This window comes from Mercenaria mercenaria, chromosome 7, assembly GCF_021730395.1.
Source record: "Mercenaria mercenaria strain notata chromosome 7, MADL_Memer_1, whole genome shotgun sequence".
Classification (NCBI taxonomy): Eukaryota; Metazoa; Mollusca; class Bivalvia; order Venerida; family Veneridae; genus Mercenaria; species Mercenaria mercenaria.
The window spans coordinates 18623186-18645889 of NC_069367.1; the positions used below are offsets into that span (position 1 = coordinate 18623186).

General features: G+C 35.0%; 1 protein-coding gene across 4 annotated transcripts in view; it reads left to right on the top strand.

Annotated features, from left to right (window-relative positions):
• The first annotated feature begins 7466 nt into the window (after positions 1 to 7466).
• Positions 7467 to 22704, top strand: part of LOC123554809 (uncharacterized) — a 225118-nt gene continuing 209880 nt past the window's right edge. The window contains exons 1-3 of one of the 4 annotated variants that reach the window (XM_053547717.1): positions 7467 to 7746; positions 8511 to 8572; positions 9050 to 9217. In XM_053547717.1, coding sequence (XP_053403692.1) covers positions 9135 to 9217 — 83 coding nt within the window. In that variant the 5' untranslated portion in view covers positions 7467 to 7746; positions 8511 to 8572; positions 9050 to 9134. The remainder of the gene's footprint in view (positions 7747 to 8510; positions 8573 to 9049; positions 9218 to 22704) is intronic. The other 3 variants (XM_053547716.1, XM_053547715.1, XM_053547714.1) reach the window with 3 other exon arrangements.

Consider the following 22704-nt stretch of genomic DNA (forward strand, 5'->3'; position numbering starts at 1 on the left):
GCCCTCATGAAAATTAGTTAAAGTAATCTCATGGTAGGAATTGAATACACTTTAAAGAAGGGGTACATGTACATTATTACGGGTACTTCAATTTTCCTAACCATCGTATTAGGCAAGGAACATCATTAACAGTCCGGTTTACAGCGGAGTTCGAGCTCAAAATTTCCCTCATACCAACAAGAAAATCGCCCCATCTGATCAATGTTTATACATTCACACATGATGTGTGTGTGTGGTGGGGGTGGGGCGCGGGGGGGATTGCATATCGAAATATAGATGTTATGCTTGTTACCATTATATTTTATCTGATATTATGTCCCTCAATGTTTATTATCGCTTCTTAAGAAACATATAAACGGTTATGGCACGCCAATTGTCCAATAATAACGTGAACCCAGGTTTACGGTAAAAAAAAAAGTAGAATTAACAATTACAGATAAACAAGGGTTTTCGAACGTAAAACCAGGTTTTTCTAATACTTATCCATATTTTCGAGCGAAAGCACCCCCGTGAACCTAGGTTTAAACTAGGTTTTTAAATTGAACTTTGAATTTCGGCCGTTATTTAAGAAATAATCAAGATCTTCAAGTGGTTTATCGTCTAATTTACCACGGTTCAGAGTTCAGATTATGTAGGAAATGAACCACGAGGGCGATGAACTGTGGTAAATTAGACGATAAATCACAAGAAGGCCTTGAATTTTTTCATTCTGACATGCTTATTTACATATATTTTAAGAAATATTATGCTGGACTTTATTTACCCGAGGAGTAATGTATCGGACGTCATGTGGCAATTTGACGTTATCATTGACGACGTCATTATGCTCTCTTACCGGTCTGTGCGTCAACCGTTGTTTATCGCAGAATATACAAAGGTTGATTTCCTTCTTTGTTTAACTGGAAATCAAACCGAGTCATGTTAGAATCTAAGTTCACGAGCGTGAACCTATGTTTACGGGAGTAAACCAGGGTTCACGAGTGTAAACCATATCTTACGAACGTGAACATATGTTAACGATCGAGAACTTAAGTTTACGACCGTAAACATAGGTTTACGTTGGTGAACATAAGAGAATGACCAAAAATCATAATATTCTAATATGCTTTTCTCTGTTAAAACACTCTTACGCTAGAATGACGTCACGCTTCCGTGCGGTGACGTGAACGTTTTTGTTGCGACAAAGAAAGAGCGCTACTATATTTTATCTACAGTTTTAGATTAGAGCAGATTAGAATCGAGGCCTGCGCCCTCGTGATATTATTACGCCCGACGTATAAACTGCCCATTGTGTATAAATAGTGTTAATACACTCTTTTGCTATATTTTTTTTCTTAAATGGTTTACTGTTATTAGTTTCATGCAGACTTGTTGACTAATTTTAAATGACCGTACAGGCAATGACCAAAAATATACGTCGGTAATGGAGGCTCGAGTGTTGAGTGTTATTAGTACCCAAAATCTGTTTTACTTTATGAACCTAATGTGTTGTCAGTTGATCAATAAGCCAGTTTCACACACTGTACAAAATGACCTGTTATATGAACATGTAGATTTTAAACAGAGAAAATACAAATATTTATCAAGATATACTGCTTACGAATAATACTAAGGAGAGTTTAGATGGTTTTAGAGAAAATGTATGTAAACCGTTTTTGATAGTGTGGCTTCTCTTTTGTTTAAGCGCCAGGTAAATGATTTCAGCGATGCTACTGACTGTGACAATGTATTTGTAACGCCTGAATGTGAAGAAAAAAGGCAAATATTTTACACAGTAACGATTTATTATGTTTACTTCTTGTAAACCAAAGTGTATATGTAATATAATATAATTAAATAATAAGTTTTCCTTTCTAATTTCAGTCTATCATAGTCCTGTTGTATCACCGAGTATCAAGCTAGCAGAGAAAACCAAATTTGTTTTCAAAAGGAAGCTAATGGGCCTAGTGTTTATGTCAGTCCTGTACTGTAAGTAACTCTATTTATAAACTACATTTGAATAATGAGATATATATGAATTATACTTAATCAGTTTAGTTAATAAAAGTGAAACTACCGAAATAATTATTGGTAAAAAACAAATGTACCTTATTTGTTATGAATGTTACGTATGTTACATTTTGAAGTAATTATACACGTAATCTTACTTTGACATCTAAATGGAAGGAACCATTGGTGCCCCAAACCTTTCCGAATGAAACACAAATAGGCTCGATTTATATGTATCTCATTTGTATGCACGTCGTCTATTAATAAACTGATTGCAAAATTTTATATTTTCCCATAAAAATATATAAAGTTTTGAGTCTTTACACAATCATTTTGATGATGTCTTATTTTTACAGTAATTACAGTAATTTTGATAATTTTATGAGTAATAAAAGCGGCGAATATGTAGCTCTGGTGGATGGGGGTGGTTTTTTTTACCCCTAAAGTTTGGTAGAAACAGTCAAAATTTGGATGACCCTTTAAATTGATTTAGAACAGTCACATAAGCAAACCGCTAATATCTGAAAGTCCGTATTGAAACAATCTACTAAAAATTTGTGTGTAGCCAATAATACTTTTTGAAAGAGAGAGGATTCTGCATTCTTCATACACAAGGTTTACTCAAATGAGTATAATTTTTGTTTGACATCCAGTCTTAAACAATCCCGGAATAAATTCAATACGAAATTGAAAAACTAGAGGAATTACTGAAACTGGCCCCACAGACCAACAGTCATAAATTAGTGTAAATACCATTAATAATAAAAAGGAGATACCGAATGCCCTGTTGTTGCAAAATCATTACAATGAGTATTTTATATTCGATGAGAGAAGAAAAAAAGTGGAATTGTAATCATATGTGCAAATACCTATATTTTCAATGCCACAAAACGTTTCTCTTAATCCATGTAAAGTTCAATTCTATGGTCCCAATCAATGAATGTGTTCTGTTTTTTTTCAAAACGGAATAAACTAACCAAAAGGGCCAAATGCTTGTAGCATTTTTGTATAAAAACAACAAACAAGAGCTCTTCGAACACGAAATGCCCCCCTTGATGCATTCAGTAATTGCACAAGGAACAGAAATTATTTGCTTACTGTAAACAAAAGTTCTACTGTTCTGGTTCAATGTGACCTTGACCTTTGACCTATTGACCTCAAACTCAACAGGGGTCATCAGCTGGTCATGATCAATCTCCCTATTAAGTTTCGTGATCCAAGGCCCAAGCATTCTCAAGGTATAGTCCAGAAAGTGTTTAACTGTTCCGGGTCAATGTGACCTTGCACTTTGGTCTACTGACTTCAAAATCTATTGTGTCATGAACAACCTTCCTATCAAGTTTCATGATCCTAGGCCCAAGCGTTCTCAAGTAATTGTCTGGAAACGGTTTAATTGTTCCGGGTCAATGTGACCTTGACCTTTGGTCTACTGACTTCAAAATCTATAGGTGTCATCTACTGGGCATGATCAATCTCACTATCAAGTTTCATGATCCTAGGCCCAAGCGTTCTCAAGTAATTGTCTGGAAATGGTTTTAATATTCCGGGTCAATGTAATCTTGACCTTTGACCTACTGACCTCAAAATCGGTAGGGGTTATCTGCTGGACACGATGAACCTCTCTATCTTTCATGACCCTTGGCCCAAACGTTCTCAAGTTATCGTCCAGAAACCGTTTCACTGTTCCTGGCAAATGTGACCTTGAACTTTGACCTAATCACCTCAAAATCAAAAGAGTCATCTGCTGGTCATGACCAATCACCCTATCCATTTTCCTGATCTAAGGCCAAAGCGTTCTTTACTTTTCGCTCGACCTTGACCTTTGACCTACTGATCTCAAAATCAATAGGGTGCATCTGCTAGTGATGACCAACCTTCGTGTCAACTTTCATGATCCTAGGCTCAAGCGTTCTCGAGTTATCATCCGGAAACGGATTGGTCTACATACAGACCGACCGACCGAATTACCGACCGACAGACCGACCGACATCTGCAAAACAAAATTATGGGCAATAATTCATATGTTTGCAGGCCTTAATGGGGTATAGGCTCAACAAACATTTTATATAAAGGAGTCATTATAATAGCTCATATACTTTTTGAGCTATGAACATCACGAACAAAATAGAGTGCAGAGCCAGACGAAAAAAGAGCGCATGTTCATATCATGATAAAGACTAATGCAAGGTTTCATCTATTTTTATGAAATACATTTTGGCCTAGGTGCGTGAAGGTGAAAATGTGTATTTTGACTATTTGAGGGGCCATTACTTTGGAAATAGGGGACAGAGCCAGACGATAACTAGGAGGTGCGCAAGTTCATATCATGATAAAGACTCATGCAAAGGTTTCATCAATTTATAATGAGATACTTTTTGACCTGGGCCGCGCCACAGGATGAAAATGTGCATTTTTGACTATTTCCGGGACCATGGAAGTGTAGTTATACAAGTTGCAAGTTGCGTACTTTGGCACCGGCGAATGCAGCTCTTTTTGGCACCGGCCTCAAGGACGTGATTCTCAGTTCCCGATGATTTCGACATAATTTTGTGTGGTTTCTTTCCTGGCGTTTCGAACGTTCTCCCGAGTAATGTTGTGGAAGGTTAAAGGCCTGAAATTGTTCTTTAATAGATTGTCTGAGATTGTCTGAGAGGATCCTGAAAAACGCATATCCCATATCTCACGAAGTGATCTCTCCTCCTTTAAGCTCAACCTTTCGTGAGTTCAATCCCCGGGCGGGGCACATGTTCTCGATGACGATTTGATAAAAGACATTGTGTCTTAAATCACTCGTTCTCCACCACTGATTCATGTGGGGGAAGTTGGCAGTTACTATCCTCATGATTTGTTATTAAACAATATGTTCCTTCATGAACCTTTGGGACCACATCCTGTATAATAGTCCCAACATGTATAGAAATTATCACAATATCATTTTTAAATTCCTCTTACTTAAAAAAAATTACGATTTTTTTTCCCCTTAAAAAATGTTCTCGATACAGAACTTTGTGTGCTGTAGTTAAAATTCTCAACTACCTATTGAAACCTGAAACCTGAAATAAGAATAAAACTCTATTAAAAAGGGTGTTCAAAATATAATTAAATCATTCCAGACAAATTATGATAGTAATACTTAGAGTGTCAAGAAATATTTTTAAGTTGTATCAGGAAAGCCTTTCTTTTATATAGAAATCATAATTCAAGTAATAAACACAAACCCTTCTGCTTCTGTACAGGAAATTGTATCCGTTTATCAAGATGATCTTGGAAACAGGTTTAATGTTGATTTTCAAAGGAACTTGCAATATACCTTTACTTTTTTGTAACCAAATTATTCTCTTTTTTTCAGTTATGAATGGAGAAAATATTTGCTAAGTAGATTTGTAACAATTTGCACTCTCTTCGGCACCGGCCTGAACGTTTCCCGAGAATCATTACTTTAAATATAATAACTTAACCACTTACATGCATTGTTGATATCTATGGTTTTCTGAAAGATAATAAGTTAGTCAGTTTAAAACAAAATAATAAAAAAAACTCAAGGACGTGATTCTAAGTTCTATCCCTTTAATAAGATGTTCGTATTCTACCTGAAAAACATGATCTTATCAACTTGAATCGTCTGGTAAAATAATCCAGCAGAGTAACCACTTTCCTCAAGTGCACTACTATCATTCATAGAAACTAAACCGACGCTTCTATCTCAGCAGGTATTGCCAATCTATTTTAAATATGAATGAAAACATGAATTTTCATTACGCGATAGCTGAACAATGATGACGCCATTTCGGAGAATTTAGCATCACACCCACGAAAAATGCATGCAATTACGTATTTAGAAAGTGTTTATATGATTGTGATATTAAAGGAATTTCTTATTCATCCTAGAAGATGCTGCCATGAAATGTTACTTCACTAGGACAAACTGACAAAGTTGAACAATCATGTAAATATACCGTACACACCGTTTATCGAGAATATATATGTAACCAACGCACATCGGAATTGAGTTTTCTATGAAATAATTTCTGTCTTGGATGCACATATTTAAAACACTAAGCATGGCTGTAAAGATATGTATCTTTAAACGAAGGTATTAATCATTTAACGTTACGAGAAAAGACACTTGTTTATTTTGTCGTAGATAAAACATTTGCTTTTTGCCTATAGGTAATCCAACACTCAAGAATACATATTTTTATCGTGAATAATGATATGATATACATTTTGATCATAGATAATCCGACACTTAAATTTACATATTTAGGTCGTAGATAGTCCGACACGTGCATTTTTATCCAGGACAATCCAACATCCACATCTTGTGCATAGGTAGTGTCGTATAGATCTCGACATTCCAATCGTAGACAATCCGAAAATCTAGGGTATACATTTTGATCGTAAAAAGTGTCAGAGTAGATACTCCGAAACTCAAACTTTTGATCATAGATAATCCGACACTCAAAGATATACCTTTTGATCATAGATAATTCAACACTCAATGATATACTCCTTGATTCAAGATTGTCCGAAAGTCAAAGATGTATCTTTAGATCCTTAATAATCCGACGCTAAAGGATATACCTTTTGATCATAGATAATCCGACACTCAAGGATATACCTTTTGATCATAGATAAATCCGACGCTAAAGGATATACCTTTTGATCACAGATAATCCGACTCTCAAGGATATACCTTTTGATAATTAAAAAATAAATGTATAGAAAACCAGTGTTTTAATGTTATTAATTTTACGAGGGCGCAGCTCGGGTGAATTATTCTGTCGACGTATAACCGATTTTGAGTGTATTAATTTAATGTTGAATATCGTGAACAAGTTTAACAATGACCTAGGAAGGCAGCGTGGTATTGAGCGCAGACAAGTGTTGTTGAATAGTGATGACCTAGGAAGGCAGCGTGGTATTGAGCGCAGATAGCGGTGTTGAATATAGCGAGCAAGTTAACAATGACCAATGAAGGCAGCGTGGTACTGAGCGCAGACAGGGGTGTTGAACATAGTCCGCAAGTTAACAATGACCAATGAAGGCAGCGTGGTACTGAGCGCAGACAGTGGTGTTGAATATAGTGAGCAAGTTAACAATGACCTATAAAGGCAGCGTGGTACTGAGCGCTGACAGCGGTGTTGAACATAGTCCGCAAGTTAACAATGACCATTGAAGGCAGCGTGGTACTGAGCACAGACAGTGGTGTTGAATATAGTGAGCAAGTTAACAATGACCTATAAAAGGCAGCGTGGTACTGAGCGTGTTGAATATCGTGAACAAGTTAACAATGACCTAGGAAGGCAGCGTGGTACTGAGCGCAGACAGTGGTGTTGAATATAGTGAGCAAGTTAACAATGACCTATGAAGGCAGCGTGGTACTGAGCGCAGACAGTGGTGTTGAATATAGTGCGTAACCTAGAACTGAACGCATACATGCTACCTTACGCATATTTTTGATTGCTACATATACTTACCGCACTTATCTACTGCAATTAAGTTAAATCGAATCGAGACTTATATCCCACTTAGTTTTTTTTTATGAACTTCAATGTAATTTTATGAATGAAACATTTTAGGTCGGGTCAAATCGAGGTTGCAGTATAAATATCAGCGCGTGTATTACAAGTTATTCATTCGTAAGAAATCAACAGAAGCGTTTAAAGCGTAGTATTATAGTGCTACTATAGGAGATATATATATTATAGTGTAATAAATGCATTCATGGTGAAGGGATAATATGTATTACATCAGGTATGGTTTTTATGTATGAATTGTGTTGATAGTTATTTCATAAAATTTGTTAAAGCAAGTAAGTAAATCGTTTCTACCACCTGTGCCCGAATATTTCCAAACTTGTTTATTATTTTGCACCTAAACATTGACTAGATTTGATTTATAGATTTTTCTGAACTGATGATGTGTATCAATTACAGTCAGCACAATTTGAAAAAAAAATATTTTGAAGGGTATCCCATATCGCCTAGTAAACAGTTAAATATATTCCGGAAAAGCAATACAAGTTAAGTTCTGTGATCATATCAATCATTGAAATGTGCTTTTCCAATAATACATGTTTTTCAGTAAATTATCACAATATTAGAGAGAAATATATCTGGTATTTCAAATGTATTTTTCACTGGTAAGAAACTATACAATAGGTAAAACTTGTCAAAACATGAAATAAAACAAAAAATTGACACTGTTTTCAATTAGAGAAAGACATTTCAATCTTACACTGATTTCAATCTTACACTGAACACAAACAAATACTCTCTCTCTCTAAAATTCTTTTAAATTTCTAAGACTTGGTGAAACAGAAGAAAAATGAATGGGAATCTGATCTCGGGAAAGGCGTGCAGTAACCATGATTATTAGTTTAGACAGATTTACACTAAGATTTGGCTCTGAAACAAATCTACACGGATCTGTTAATACGTAATTTATAAACACATTCAGGCATACAAATATTTACCTGTAAAAAAATGTAATAAATATTCTTGCTTTTTTACCTGAAGATTCTGAAGAAGTTTTTGGAAACACTGGACTTTCAATGCAGGGATATATTTAACGACTATTAGTAAGTACATATTTAATATTCAACGCGCTGTCTTAGTAGTTGTAGATCCACCAACAATAATGAAATATTTATGAAATAAGTGTATGCATGAGCAAATCGATGCTATTTTGAAGTTTTGCGTCCTAATATTTGCAGTATTTTTTCTTTTTATCTCTAAAAGTATGTTAAAGTAACTTAGCAGCTTCTAAACTCTGTGTGGTTGCAAACTGATTTACAATTCTGATAATATTTTATTAATAGACCTTCAGTTCATAGAAGTCTGTGAATAAAGTGTATATGTTATATGTTATTTGTTATATATAGGTGGTATTTACTTACATAGATCCATACAACAGCAACTTTTGTTTTTCAAATTTAAAAGGATCTGCAGCATAAAGTTTATTTTCAGTTACTAGAACTATTTCCTAACATTTTAAATTTCGATTTCGAAGTTATTCATACTAAACAAAAATTTAACTCTTACACTTTATTTTACAGACAACATACAACGTAACGGAGACATTGAAGGCACAGAAACAAAGAGAAACAGAAAAATATCAGGGATTCGGATTGTTTGTGATTTATGTCAAAGAAATCCACTGCTGATTTCTTAAACAATCTGTTAATAATGGAGCGGGTAATTTACCTAATAATATGTTTTACATGGTAAGTAGAAGTTTAAGATGCTTTTAGATGGCTTTAAGCTGTTAGTTTTTTTTTTTAATTCATTATGAGAGATATTACAATGGGTAAGTTTGTTTGGTCACCAGTGTATTTCATCACTAGCATAAGTCATAGTTGCGAAAATTTTAATTTGTTTTTCATTGATTGTAGCAAGAGCACACTAGGTAACCCGATATGTTCGGCGCAGGATGCTATGGTTCGGCGCAGGATCGATACATAGATTTGAAAACTTTAGTGGTGTTAGTGTTCTCCTTATTTAGACAATTAACCAGTAAAATCACCTTACTAGTCTTATCACGTAGTAAATGAAGTTTCCAAAGCCGATTTAAAATCCTGAAAAGATGCCATTTTAAGCAAAACGGCGAAGTTAAATGTTAAACTTTACGCCAATTTCAGCAATTTTAAAGTTTATAGCCACATTTCTTTGAAAATATTGCAAAACAAAGCCAATATGGACTATATTTATCAACCTTTTCCCTGTCATCCTTCCAAATCATAATGTCTAAATCGGTGTTTTAGTGAAGATTTTTAAGTTTGAAATACACCATATGCACGAAAAATGGCGATGTTTGGCGCAGGATAAAAATTTTGCGGTGATGTTCGGGAGCAGGTTATTGTAAACTTCAAAATATCGCAATTACCGTTTTTGACGCTGTCAAGCAAATTGTTGATATCTAGTAGATTTTGCTGTATATGTTTAACGGTTTAGTACTGTAAAACACTTTAAATTCGCGAGATCTTTATTTCGCGAATTTGTCCCGATTTTTGGCATTTTATTATTTCGCGAAATCTTAAATTCGCGATGTTAAAATCGTTATTTTAAATTCGCGAATGTGAATCCGGAAGAAAACCGGAAGTACGACTGCATTCGGTTACTTTCTGCAATTATGGTACCTGTATGACGTCACTGTTAAAAGTTTATTCTCCGGTCCGCTAGTGCGTGTTACGCTCTTTATTGATAGCAGATTAGCATACATACCTTTAATATCTGATATGTGCTCGCTGTTGTATAGTCGTCAATAAATTGTCCTAAAGCTGTTCACCGTTCCTTTCTTTTGTTATTACGTAGCTTTAATATCCGTAACATTTTGCAAGTGTTAGAAGTATCAGATTGGGTTTAAAACCGGCTATAATCGCAATGTCTTCCCGGCGAATCACGTCGTTCTTTAAAAGAACAGATGTTACTGGAAATGGATTACCAGCACCATCCTCACCAGCCGAGAGGATTGTTACTTAAGAGGTTGAAGAGGCCGTGGCACTCAGTACCCCTCCGTCGAGGAAACGTAAGAGGGGACAATACGGGGACTACTCTCCAGAAACGAGATCAAAAATAGCGAGGTACGCGATTGAAAATGTGAACTCCAAGGCTGCTCGCCACTTCAGTGCCATTTTGAAGAGGACAATAAACGAAAGTACTGTGCGTAGCATTAGGGGATCGTATGCAAAACGACAGCGTCTTGATTTGGAATTTAATAAGGATAGTGAGGTCAATGCTCTACCACGGTCACCTCGTGGCCGTCCTGTTAAAATCGGAAAATACGATGATCAGGTTAAGGAATATATTCGGAAATTAAGACTAGCAGGGTGTGTAGTGAACAGCAGAATAGTGATAAGAGCTTCTAAGGGGTTTATTCTTGCTGATGATAGGACAGCACTGAAGCAGTATGGTGGCACCATTACATAAATCATGGGCAGCATCTATAATGAAGCGTTTGGGCCTTACAAAAAGGAAAGGTACTAAGGGTGTAAAACATCTACCCGATGACTTTGACGTTATCAAGTCTGAATTCCTTTCAAAAATCAATTACAACGTGAAAACGTATAACATACCCGACCAACTCGTCATTAACTGGGACCAAACTGGATGTAATTACGTGCCGGTGAGCTCATGGACGATGGAAGAAAAAGGTTCAAAACAGGTAAAATAAATCAGTTTAAACTAAAAAATATCATGGCTCGACTGGGACTCTATATTTACAATGAACGCTTGATCTTTGAACATTTATTATGCACCCCAATCATTGCAAACTTTTCACAGTTTCTTTCAGTTTAAAAAAAGTGTAAACCATTGTAAAATTGGTAAACAATGGTACATTTTGTATAATAATTATCTTCGTCTTTTTTAAAAGGGAAACGAGCACTGAGCGTATTTGATATTTTCAAGGCCCACCGTGGCGAGGAACTTAGGGATCTTCTAAAGAAGAACAACATTCAGATAGTTTATGTGCCAGCTAGTTGCACAGACAGACAGACAGCCCTTAGACCTGAGCGTAAATACCAATTTCAAGTTGTACATGAAAGCGTGTTTTGAGGAGTTTTATGCTAACGAAATCGCCGTCCAATTAAAGGATAGTAACATTGACTCTGTAAATGTTGATTGCGCTTGTCCACTGTGAAACCACTGCACGCTAAATGGCTTGTTAAAACCATGCAGAAAATTGAGAATGACACTGATATGGTACAGCGTGGCTGGATTCAGGCTGGAATTCACGTCACAGCTTAATTTAGAATTACTAGTACTTAGTACATGTACTATAGTATTGTAATGGAAGATAACTTTGTTTGAGCGGTCATGTACAGTAACATCGTTAGTTTCTTCCCTTGTGCTGATCGATACGTCATGAACTGGATAAATGTTTACTATTAAATAATAGAGATTATAGTTTGCTGTATACATGTATATTTTGTATATAATATAGTCATTTAACTGTACTTGTTGAACCATGGTGGAATCACGCAAAATCACAATAACTGAATTTCGTAAGTGCGAACATTTATCGTTCAGACACTATTTCGGACATCAGCGAATTTCGGATAAACACGAACAGGTAAAGCTATTTTTCGCGGTCACTTTGAATTCGCGAGTACTTAACCTCACGAATATTAGCGAAAATTAAATTCTCGCGAATAAAAGGTGTTTTACAGTATACGATGTACTGGTTTTCATTGGATAGAGTGCAGTGATCAATTTGGACACGGTCAAAGCATTTGTGTCTATTGTTTTTACCCGATTTCTGTAGGATAGTTTTTTATGCATGTGTCTGTGTCCATAATTCAATACAAGAAGAGTTGTGTCAGCCAATTAGTAAGACCATTTATTGTTATACAAACTTTAAGATCTCCGCCCTGGCCTTGATTCTTTTCAGACTTACGAAGCATATAAAGATTTATCCGGATAAATTTCTATTTTTTAAAAGAAATGTTAAGTTTTTAAAGATATATGCTGATGCAGGAAAATGTTCAGCATTGGCATATATCATTTATGGCGAGAGTAAAAATGTGACTGTCTAAAATGAAAGGAAATGAACTGGACAACTGGAGTATCAGACAAAACTATTAGATAACGCATGTTTTTAACACGAAAAAAAAAAAAGAAAAACATGCGTTAACGATATTCTAGCATCAAACGCGTATTCTTGCATAAAAACTTACATTTTTTTACTTGTATACCATGTTTGTATAAATGGTAGAAAAACCGTGTGCAAACAAGGCAATTCACGTGCTGATAATAGATTCTACATGATATGCTTTGTCAGGGATGTATATATGTATTTCTGTGCAGATTGACATCTGGTATCTGCGTCTTGATTCTTCCATAATATTCTCTTTTTTTAGCATAAAATATGCAATCTAATCCATAGTATGCCACGGTTTTGCTGTATCAGTTACCAAAACCAAACGCACTACCCCCAAAAATATACGTACTCGCCCCACACTTGTTTAAACCCCCTTTTAGACGTCGGAGTCGATTCATTTATTTGTTGATAACCGTGAATGTATAAGAACTGAGTGTAAACATTTTGAAAGCTTGTCATTACGTTCGTACTCTAACTCATCCGTTCTCTAAATGTGTTCGTACTCAAAATAATTCGAATGTAAAGTTATAACTTTTGAAATTGTATACTTGTTTACCCAAATTTTTAAGTGATATGTAAAAATATGGGTAATTTTGTTTGTAATAATGACAGATTTAAAAAAAAATGATTAAAACCTTCAATACATGCTTGGAAGTGTTGCTGATTTCTGTTTAAGGATATTTAAAAAAATATGTCTACCGTTTCCAAGAACAACAGAATGGTAATTAAAAATGTACCGGAATCTTAAAGTCATCACATATGAAAACAATGCATTTAGTTATGTAATTTTTTTATGCAAGAATAGCGACAATACACGTTTGTTATATTGTATTCCCTTGGGATATGTTTGTGACCTCGGCCTTCGGTCTCAGTCACAAACAATCCCGCGGGCTTCTGCAGGTGTTAATACACAAAGAAAACGCGTATTATCCCTACATTCAACCAAGTAAATGGATATAATTATTGTCCATCAACATCATTAAATTTCAATGAAATGCGCGGTAAAGTCTACGTTGTTTTTCACGTTGACGTCATTTCCTTTTGAATTATCCGTTTTGGGGCCGTAATACGTTTACGCTTTGCCACAGAACGCGCATATATAATATTACAACACTTATCCCCTTGTTTTAGATAAACATGTATCTTACCGTCCGCAGAAACATGTATGGCACGTGATACTTGTTTCACATTCTAGCATAAAACTACTGTTATTGTCACTTTTCGGGGGTGTTTTAACGGGAGAGAGAAAATGTGTGTTAACAGAGAGATTCTCGCGCTCACGTGCTGTGATAACACCTTTTTACGTGGCAAAGCGTAAACGGGCTGGGATACCACGGGAAACCGGTCCCATGGGATTCTGCAGATGTTTAATAATACGAAAAAACCATGGTTATCTCTACATTATCAAATAGTTTTGTCTGATACCCCAGTACGGTAATCTAGTTTCATTTCTATATTTTTAGACAGTCACATTGTGACTCTCGCCATAAACGATATGTGCAAATGCTGAACATTTTTTTTTGCAAAAGCGTATTTTTTTTAAAAAAAAACTTAACGTTTCTTGTTTAACAGTAAAAAAAAAATCACCCGGATAAATCTTTACATGCATCGGAAGTCTGAAAACGATCAGGGCCAGGGCTGACACAACTCTTCTTGTATAGAATTATGGACACAGACACATGCATGAAAAAATAATATAATATCCTAAAGAAATCGGATAAAAACAATAGACACAAAGGCTTGACAATGTCCAAATTGATCACTGCACTCTATCTGCTAAATATGTATCTAGCATGTATGTATATATATGTTATAATGTGTGTATATGAACACGTCTCTAAATAAAAACCTGTACATCGTATACTAAACCGTTAAATACATACAGCAAAATTAGCTTCACAGCGTCAAAAACGGTCATTGCGGTATTTGTGATGAAGTTTACAATAACCTGCTCCCGAACATCGCCGCTAAATTTTTATCCTGCGCCAAACATCGCCTTTTTTCGTGCATATGGTGTATTTCAAACTTCAAAATCTTCAGTAAAACACCGATTTAGACATTGTAATTTGGAAGAATGACAGGGAAAAGGTTGATGAATATAGTCCATAAAGTTATTGGATTTGTTTTGCAATGTTTTCAAAGAAATGTGGCTATAAACTTTAAAATTGCTGAAATTGGCGTAAAGTTTAACTTCGCCGTTTTTGCTTAAAATGGCATCTTTTCAGGATTTCAAATCGGCTTTGGAAACTTCATTTATTACGTGATAAGACTAGTAAGGTGACAAAAGAGCCACCAAAGCCATTGCTCATTGTATGGATATAGGAACATTGTATGGATATAGGAACATTGTATGGATATATGAACATTGTATTTTGACTATACAGTGGCACAAGTAGTAAGCTGTCAATCCAATTCCTGGGAGTACAATTCGGACTCGTATATAAAGCAGCATCGAAACTAATCTTATTGGGTAGTGGACTTGCTGTGGCATGTGCGAGTTAGTTTGTACTGCTAGCCGCTTTACGTAATTGGTCTGGTATATTGTGGTTGTGATTTAGTTCGTATTAATTCTCTCTGCTTAACTGTTTACGTATATGTAATAGCAATTATATGGAGAGCGCAGATCTACGTGAGGCGTATGGTCTCCGCTGTGGTAAAAAAAAATCGTGTCTGAAATCATTTGTCCTTCACCTCTGCTTCGTGCTTATGGAAAACATGTACCGAATCTGATCAGGTTAACTGCCCATATAATACAGTTGAAAACGGCGCTAAACCCATAAAAAGCCAATATCATGTTTCCTGCTCTGTTAATTCAGACAATCAATTTGAAGTCAAAATTCATAAAACTCTGAAAGGGACTAGTGGTGCAAACTTATTTACAGTAGATTTTTGCAAAATCTTTTGAAATAATGCAGAAAAATTACATTCTATTTGCATTTTTACTAATATCGATCTTTTATTTTCACTCACTAAATACTTTATCGCATCATTTAACCTTGTATAGCCTCTTGGTTCCAATCCATACTATTTCAGTATTTCAGATTTTGCTCAATTTCTTTACTGTTTCATTTGTATTACTTTCGATTTGAAATATTTATTTGTATTCGTAACATACAGCAGCTTCCTGTGATATAGAGTTTTCTTATTGTTTTATGTTTATTTCAGATAATCTCAGTTAGCAAAATTATACGTTCACGAATACATTAGACATGAGACAATACATTTACATGAGACATGAGACAATACATTTACAGATACATGAGACAATACATTTACAAATACATGAGACAATACTACATGAGACAATACATTTACAGATACATGAGACAATACATTTACAAATACATGAGACAATACTACATTCACGGATACATGAGACAATACTACATTCACAGATACATGAGACAATACATTTACATGAGACATGAGACAATACATTTACAGATACATGAGACAATACATTCACGAATACATACATTATATAGAGTGATTATGTCATTATATAAATTGTGCACACTTCTTTATATGTAGTGATTTTGTCATTATATAAAGTGCAGACTTTTTTTTATATTTTTTTATGGTTATAATTCTTTATATGGAGTTCAAATTGCCATTATATAAAGTCAGTACTTCTAGAGTGGATACTTTTTTTTATAAAAAGAGCTTATATCATCATACTGCTGTATATAAAGTCGTACTTAGATTACATAAAGACAAAACTTGATTATAAAATGTGATTAGTGATTATGTCATTATGTGTAGCGGATTGTTCATTAAATAGAGCCGTTATTTCTTTAAATAAATAGGTCCATTTATGCGGGTGTGCATTTACCGCATCACCGCCATATTTATTTTATGTTTTTCGGTGGTTTATCGAAATATAACGGTGAATTATATCCGATAAACTCACTGGCCACTCAGTGAAAATTATCAAATCTGATACCCGGATTAACGTCAAAAAGTTTACCGAGCGTACTGAAAGCCGGAAACAATATAATAATCTTTCACTCGGCTGGAAGCCTCGTTACCGCCTAAACAGTTACCCTCGTGCCGGATATTCCCATCTTTACCCGCGACCAGTGATTGATTCTTTTTCTTGCATACCGATTTCAAGAAATAATAATAAAAATAAAATCAATCGAACGGCTTTCCTTTTAGAACTATTTCTTATAGCAGTGTATTTAAACAAAGCGCGGGAAACCAACGTCCGTAAACAGGAAAGACGTCATGACGTTTCAAAACAAATAACAATGTTTAGTTCCGGTTTTGTTTTATCAATTGCAGCGTAACGTTATGAATTTTTGATAAAATAACGTGATTTGAATCGAGAAATATACTATCAGGAACTAATAGGAACAGTCAAGGTATTGAATTTTTATTCCGTTTTTTAAATAAAATATCAATTACTACATAAATCTTCTACATAGATGTAGTTCGTAATACGTCATTTACAGCACGAGAGTCATCTTACACCCCGGGGTGTAAGATGGATTTTTCTAGCACCGGTAAAAATACCGGAAATCCCCGTCTGGTATGCAAGAATATGACGATGACGTCGTTAAAATGACGTCGTCTTTGCGATACTTCCTGATAAAATTTACCGCAAATTTCGACATTTCATTGAAATAAACACAACAAAAGTAGAGTTTTAGACATAAAATAAACAGAAAAATTGTTGGCATCGATGTAATATCACTGTATTTTCACTCGTGAACACCAAAAGTTGTTATTTTCACTCGTGGCTGCGCCACTCGTGAAAATATCACTTTTGGTGCCCATTCGGTGAAATTATAACGTGATATTACACCGAAACCATCAATTATCCTCTATATAATTCGCGTTGGGAATTCGCACTTCTATTTGTATAAACATACTAAATATTCCATATATATTTGACAAATTTCAAATGGTTGCAGCGCACAACAGGACCCATTTTCTTGAGGAATATTGTCAGTACTGAATAAAAATCAAAAGAAAAGTGTGTGAGGTTGGGAGGGGGCGGGGGGGGGGGGGGGGTGATCTGGCCAGTTGAGGATGGAAACTGGCTATTTTTATTAGAGTTTGATAGAAATAAATGACAAATGTATTGCAATTTTGCCGTCAAAATGGAAAAAAGCCAAAAACATCACATTTCCACTGTTTTGTGTGTATTTATTTCTCCAAAAATGCAAATTTGTAGTCTAAATATTGCTAATTTCTAGCAGTCAGGGATAAGGATGAACATTTTTTAAAATTTTAAATGTGAAATTTGTGTGCAGATCAGAGTAGACAATGAGATTACAAGGCTTGAAAATTATGTGGCGACAGCTATTTTTGACTATATTTGACGTGTTCACATACCTACAGAAAATGCCATAAACTTTTAAAGAATGTTGGTATAAAGCTAAAATATTTTTATTTTTCATGCAGTAAGGTTGCTCGTACTTTTCAAATGAAACTGGCACTATCTTAGAGAAAAAAGTTTTTCTTATAGGTATACTCTAAAAAGGAAAATTGCGCGAAAAAGTGATAGTCGCGTAAGGGGCAGATTCAAATAGTTCTCTTTTTTTTTCTGTAAAGCCTTTTTCCTGATTTTCTTTGAATTTGTTGTGTTTTTCGACAGTTAGAAAGCATTTTCATATCAATGTGGGTCTCGCTTTTAGCTGATTTTGTAACTTGGAATGTTTGACTGAAGATTTTTTTTCTTGCATCAAACATGACCCCTACTTTTATTTTCACAATTATATAGCACTGACAATATTCTTTGAAAATATGTAAATTAAAGACATTTAAAATGGGTCCTGCTTTGTGCTGCAGGGGATCCTGGAAAACCAGGGATGGGCTTGTGGGATGGGATGGGATGGGCTCAAGGACATGGGCTGAACCCCCCCCCCCCCCGCCCCCTCCGCGTCCCCAATTTTCTCAGATTCTCGAAGGTTTCTTAAGGTGAAACTAAATGATACTCCTGGGAATTCAAACAGAGGTGCCAATAAAATCTGGTCGACAAAACAAAATGGGTTAATGTCTTCTTCAATTAAGATACTACCGTGTTTAACAGATATTAAATTTTAATTGTTCGAACCATTGAAATTTACTGCGACAAAACATAATTTTTAATAAAACATTACGCTTCGTGTACATGAAACGGTTATCATTTTTGTTCTCAATTCACATCTTAATGTATTAATTAAGAAATAATTTATAGCATAAGAGTGTTTTGACACTATTTATGCACGATGGGCGGTTATACGTCGGGCGTAATAATATCACGAGGGCGCAGCCCGAGTGAAATTATTTATAAGACGTATTACACCGTCCGAGTGTATAAATAAATTATTTCGATTCAAATATGCCATTAATCTAAAACAGTAGATAAAATATAGAAGCGCTCTTTCTTTGTCGCTATGAAATGTATCTTTTTTCATGCGTTTGAAATAAACTTCAATCGATTGTTCTAAAATCGCTCACAGGGGTACGCTTAGTATTGATACAAACCTTTATGACCTGTGTGGCTTCTACAGTTTCCGTGAGAACAAATGACTTCTGTTCTCAATCATTTATCTCCATCATTGTGGTCTATATCATTAAAATACAAATACGAGTATTGTTTGACCTTTATTTTTCATTCGTATTATAGCTCGCAAATATTGCAATATTAAATGTATTTTTTCACCATGGGCCTTGTTGGTTACAGATTGAAGAAAACTGCGTAGAAACTTCGTGAAGATCCATGCTGTTCGCTAACAGTTTCTCTAATTGCAATAGGCTTTGACAACGAACAGCATGGTTGCGCAGGATCCATGCTGGTCGCAAATGCACTTATGTTGGTTTTCTCATGGTGCGGCTCATATTATTACTGTCTAACATCACAGGTGTTACCACTGAACTACTGCGTTCACTCTACATGCACAAACATCTTATAGCACAATTTTTAAAGGTAAAAAGTACAGCTGTCTTTGGCATAATGTTAACTTGTCAAAACACTGTCTTATTACGTTTCAAAGCGATGTTATCATTTCAAACTGTAGATGTTTAAGTAATAGTTATTGTTCGAGGAAAAGGTCTGAATTGTGTTTATAGACCTGTGAGGGATTTGTGAACCGAGCGAGCGTAGCGATCGAGGTTTTCAAATCTCCTTACAGGTCTATAAACACTATGCAGACCTAACTGACTTACCTACATACTTCTTTGTTTTACATAGTCCAGATTGGTTTCGGATTTGTAAAACGTTTTTAACGTATATGTGTATTATTAAAAATAAATAACTAGAAGAAGGAGCAAGACAATATGTGTTACAATTTATTGGATACTATTAATATAACAAAATGCCCAACTTGCTACGCACCTGTAATATATTTGCCAGCAATTAGGACATGACATTTTGTATTGCATGAAAAATCCGTGCACATTTGGGAAATATTTGGAAGATTATAGTCTCTTTCTGAGATCATCAATGTGTGCCTAGTCAATTAGTCAGAATTTTACGCGGATGTTATTTCGTATAATTATTTTAAGAAACTTATTTAGTTCTTTGATTTGCTACTTGCATATACATTGCCGTGTAAAAGAAACGATATAGATTTATCATTACATTATCACAAGAAATGCGTATCATCCGTATCACGTTAACCAGTAAATGGTACGTGCCCGTTACGTTACACACGAATAGCGTAATTGGGTTCTTTTGTATATTTTTGGTAAAATAATCTTAGCAGGCTAGGCATTTCTCCCAAGGGTATATCATCTCGATCGGGATAAACAATATACACCAGTCGGTGTAACGGGAATCTTTTTCTTCTTCTTCTCGTTCGCGATGAAACGGGAATAACAGGAACAACAGAAAACACTAAAGTTTTGATAACTTTTTATTAAGAAAGAGCTAATACTCATACCATCATGACAACTTTGTAAGATACATGAATAAAAGTTCAGCTTTTTACCACAGGAAAACAGGTAAAATTGTACCACTGGCGTGTTCATGTTGTTGATATATAGTTATGACGGCATTAAAAACATTTCTTCTTTGGTCATACTAAATTGTCAAAGTCTACAGTGTTTTAGAATTCCCTTCTTTTCCATTCTTTCAAGTGAAAGGTAAGTTGCCAGATCATGTTCCTTGTATAAAATAATCCAAATGCTATTGAAAACACAGAAAAATCAGAAACGCCTGGCTACCACAAAACACTGGATGAAAACTGTGCGGGAAAGATGTTTGCAAAATCATAGATATTATTTTTTTCCATATCAAAGTAAGTCAAGCGAAAGGTAACGCTGTGATTAAGCATCTTGGTTAACTCGAGAAGGTAAGTGTAGGGATACTGCAGACTATAGATGGTGAAAAAATACTTTGTGTTTGCTCCATTTGGGATAACATAATTAGTTAGAAAAACGGCACATCTTGGGTATCTGAAAGACGAAACATTCATTTCTAACAAAAAAAGTCAGGTTCTATTCTAATCAGATAACAACCCCGTAACAGTGTATGTATTGATTTGTACACATAAACATATGTTGAAAATATAAATGAAGTAAAAATTATAGACAAACGAGCCAAAATGAACAATGAAAGAAACAGAGTCGGACATCGTCTTGTAAATATCAGTTGCAAACACGTCACAGGTTGATTTAAACCAATTTACGCTACGCTTGTAACCTTATCATTGCCCCACCATGATTTCAAAGTTAACACTAAAAAGCCTAGCCGATTCATTGACTTTAATATAACATGGACTTGCATATAAATAAGTAAAATCTCATATCAAAATATCGTGTTTAGGAGACTATCCTAAGGACAATGAAATTGCACTGTGTAAGTTTTAAGGGGTACAAACACGAGTAAGACAAGACTTTCTTCTGGTTAGGAACATTGCAAACAAAATTGAGGTATTATAAAGAACAATTACAAGAAATGAGGTATGTTTGTTTGTTTTGGGTTTGACGCCGTTTTTCAACAGTATTTCAGTCATGTAACGGCGGACGGTTAACCTTACCAGTGTCCCTGGATTCTGTACCAGTACAAACCTATTCTCCGCAAGTAACTACCAACTTCCTCACATGAATTATCAGAGGTGGAAGACGAATGATTTCAGACACAATGTCTTTTATGAAATCGTCACGGAGAACATACGCCCCGCCCCTGAATCGAACTCGCGTGAACCAACGCTCTCCCTATTGAGCTTAACGAGCGGGCTAGAATTGGAGTAACTTAAAAGGAAGAAGGAAAGCATGTGAAAAATACCAGACGTTGCGAAATTAAAACTATGAATAAACCATCGGCTTTTACTCTTGAACTTTAGACAAGTTAACGTTAATATGTTTTTACAAAAGAAGAGATAATATAACGATATTTTACTTAAAACAACAACAACAACAACAACACATTGAGGGACATAATATCAGATAACATATAAAGGTAACAAAAACCATACTTCGATATGCAATCCCCCAAATCATGTATGAACATTAAATAGGTTGAAAAGACTTGCATTTTTGTGGGCAGCGAAGCGTGACCACAGATTTACCATACCACAAATTTACGGTCAAAACGCTTATCCGAAACCGAAGAACAAATAGTTCCATGTCCTCCATAAATTTTACGAAATTCAAGTCTGTTAAACTTTCAGAAAACTTCTGAGATTCAATTTTATCAAAAAATGCATTGCTTGAGAACATATTTGTCGTATCTAAAACAACGCGTATGAAAATGAGCATGCTTGCTTTGATCACATGACAAAACAATTCTTCATCACGTGACCAAAATAAACTATAAATAACCTACAAAATACAGCACAGTACTTAAGCACCATCTGCGTAGATCTATAATCGGTATTAAAACCAAGTTGCATCTTTTGTAAATGTTTTAAATTAAAACCCAGTTCCTGCTAGAAAAGTTAATCTAAATTTTATTATTATAACAACACCAAAGAGCTTGTTTTGGTCACATGATCAGAAAACATCTAACTAGCACGACGTGCGTTCTATTTCGGATAAAATTTCACCTGTCTAACTTCGTTGCATAGAAATTGGTTTATGGAAAAATACATTGCATGAAATCAACAGAAGAGGTGTTATCTTATTTATTTTTCATAGAGAAAGATACGATCATTTCATTATATTTACGTAAATAATTTTTAT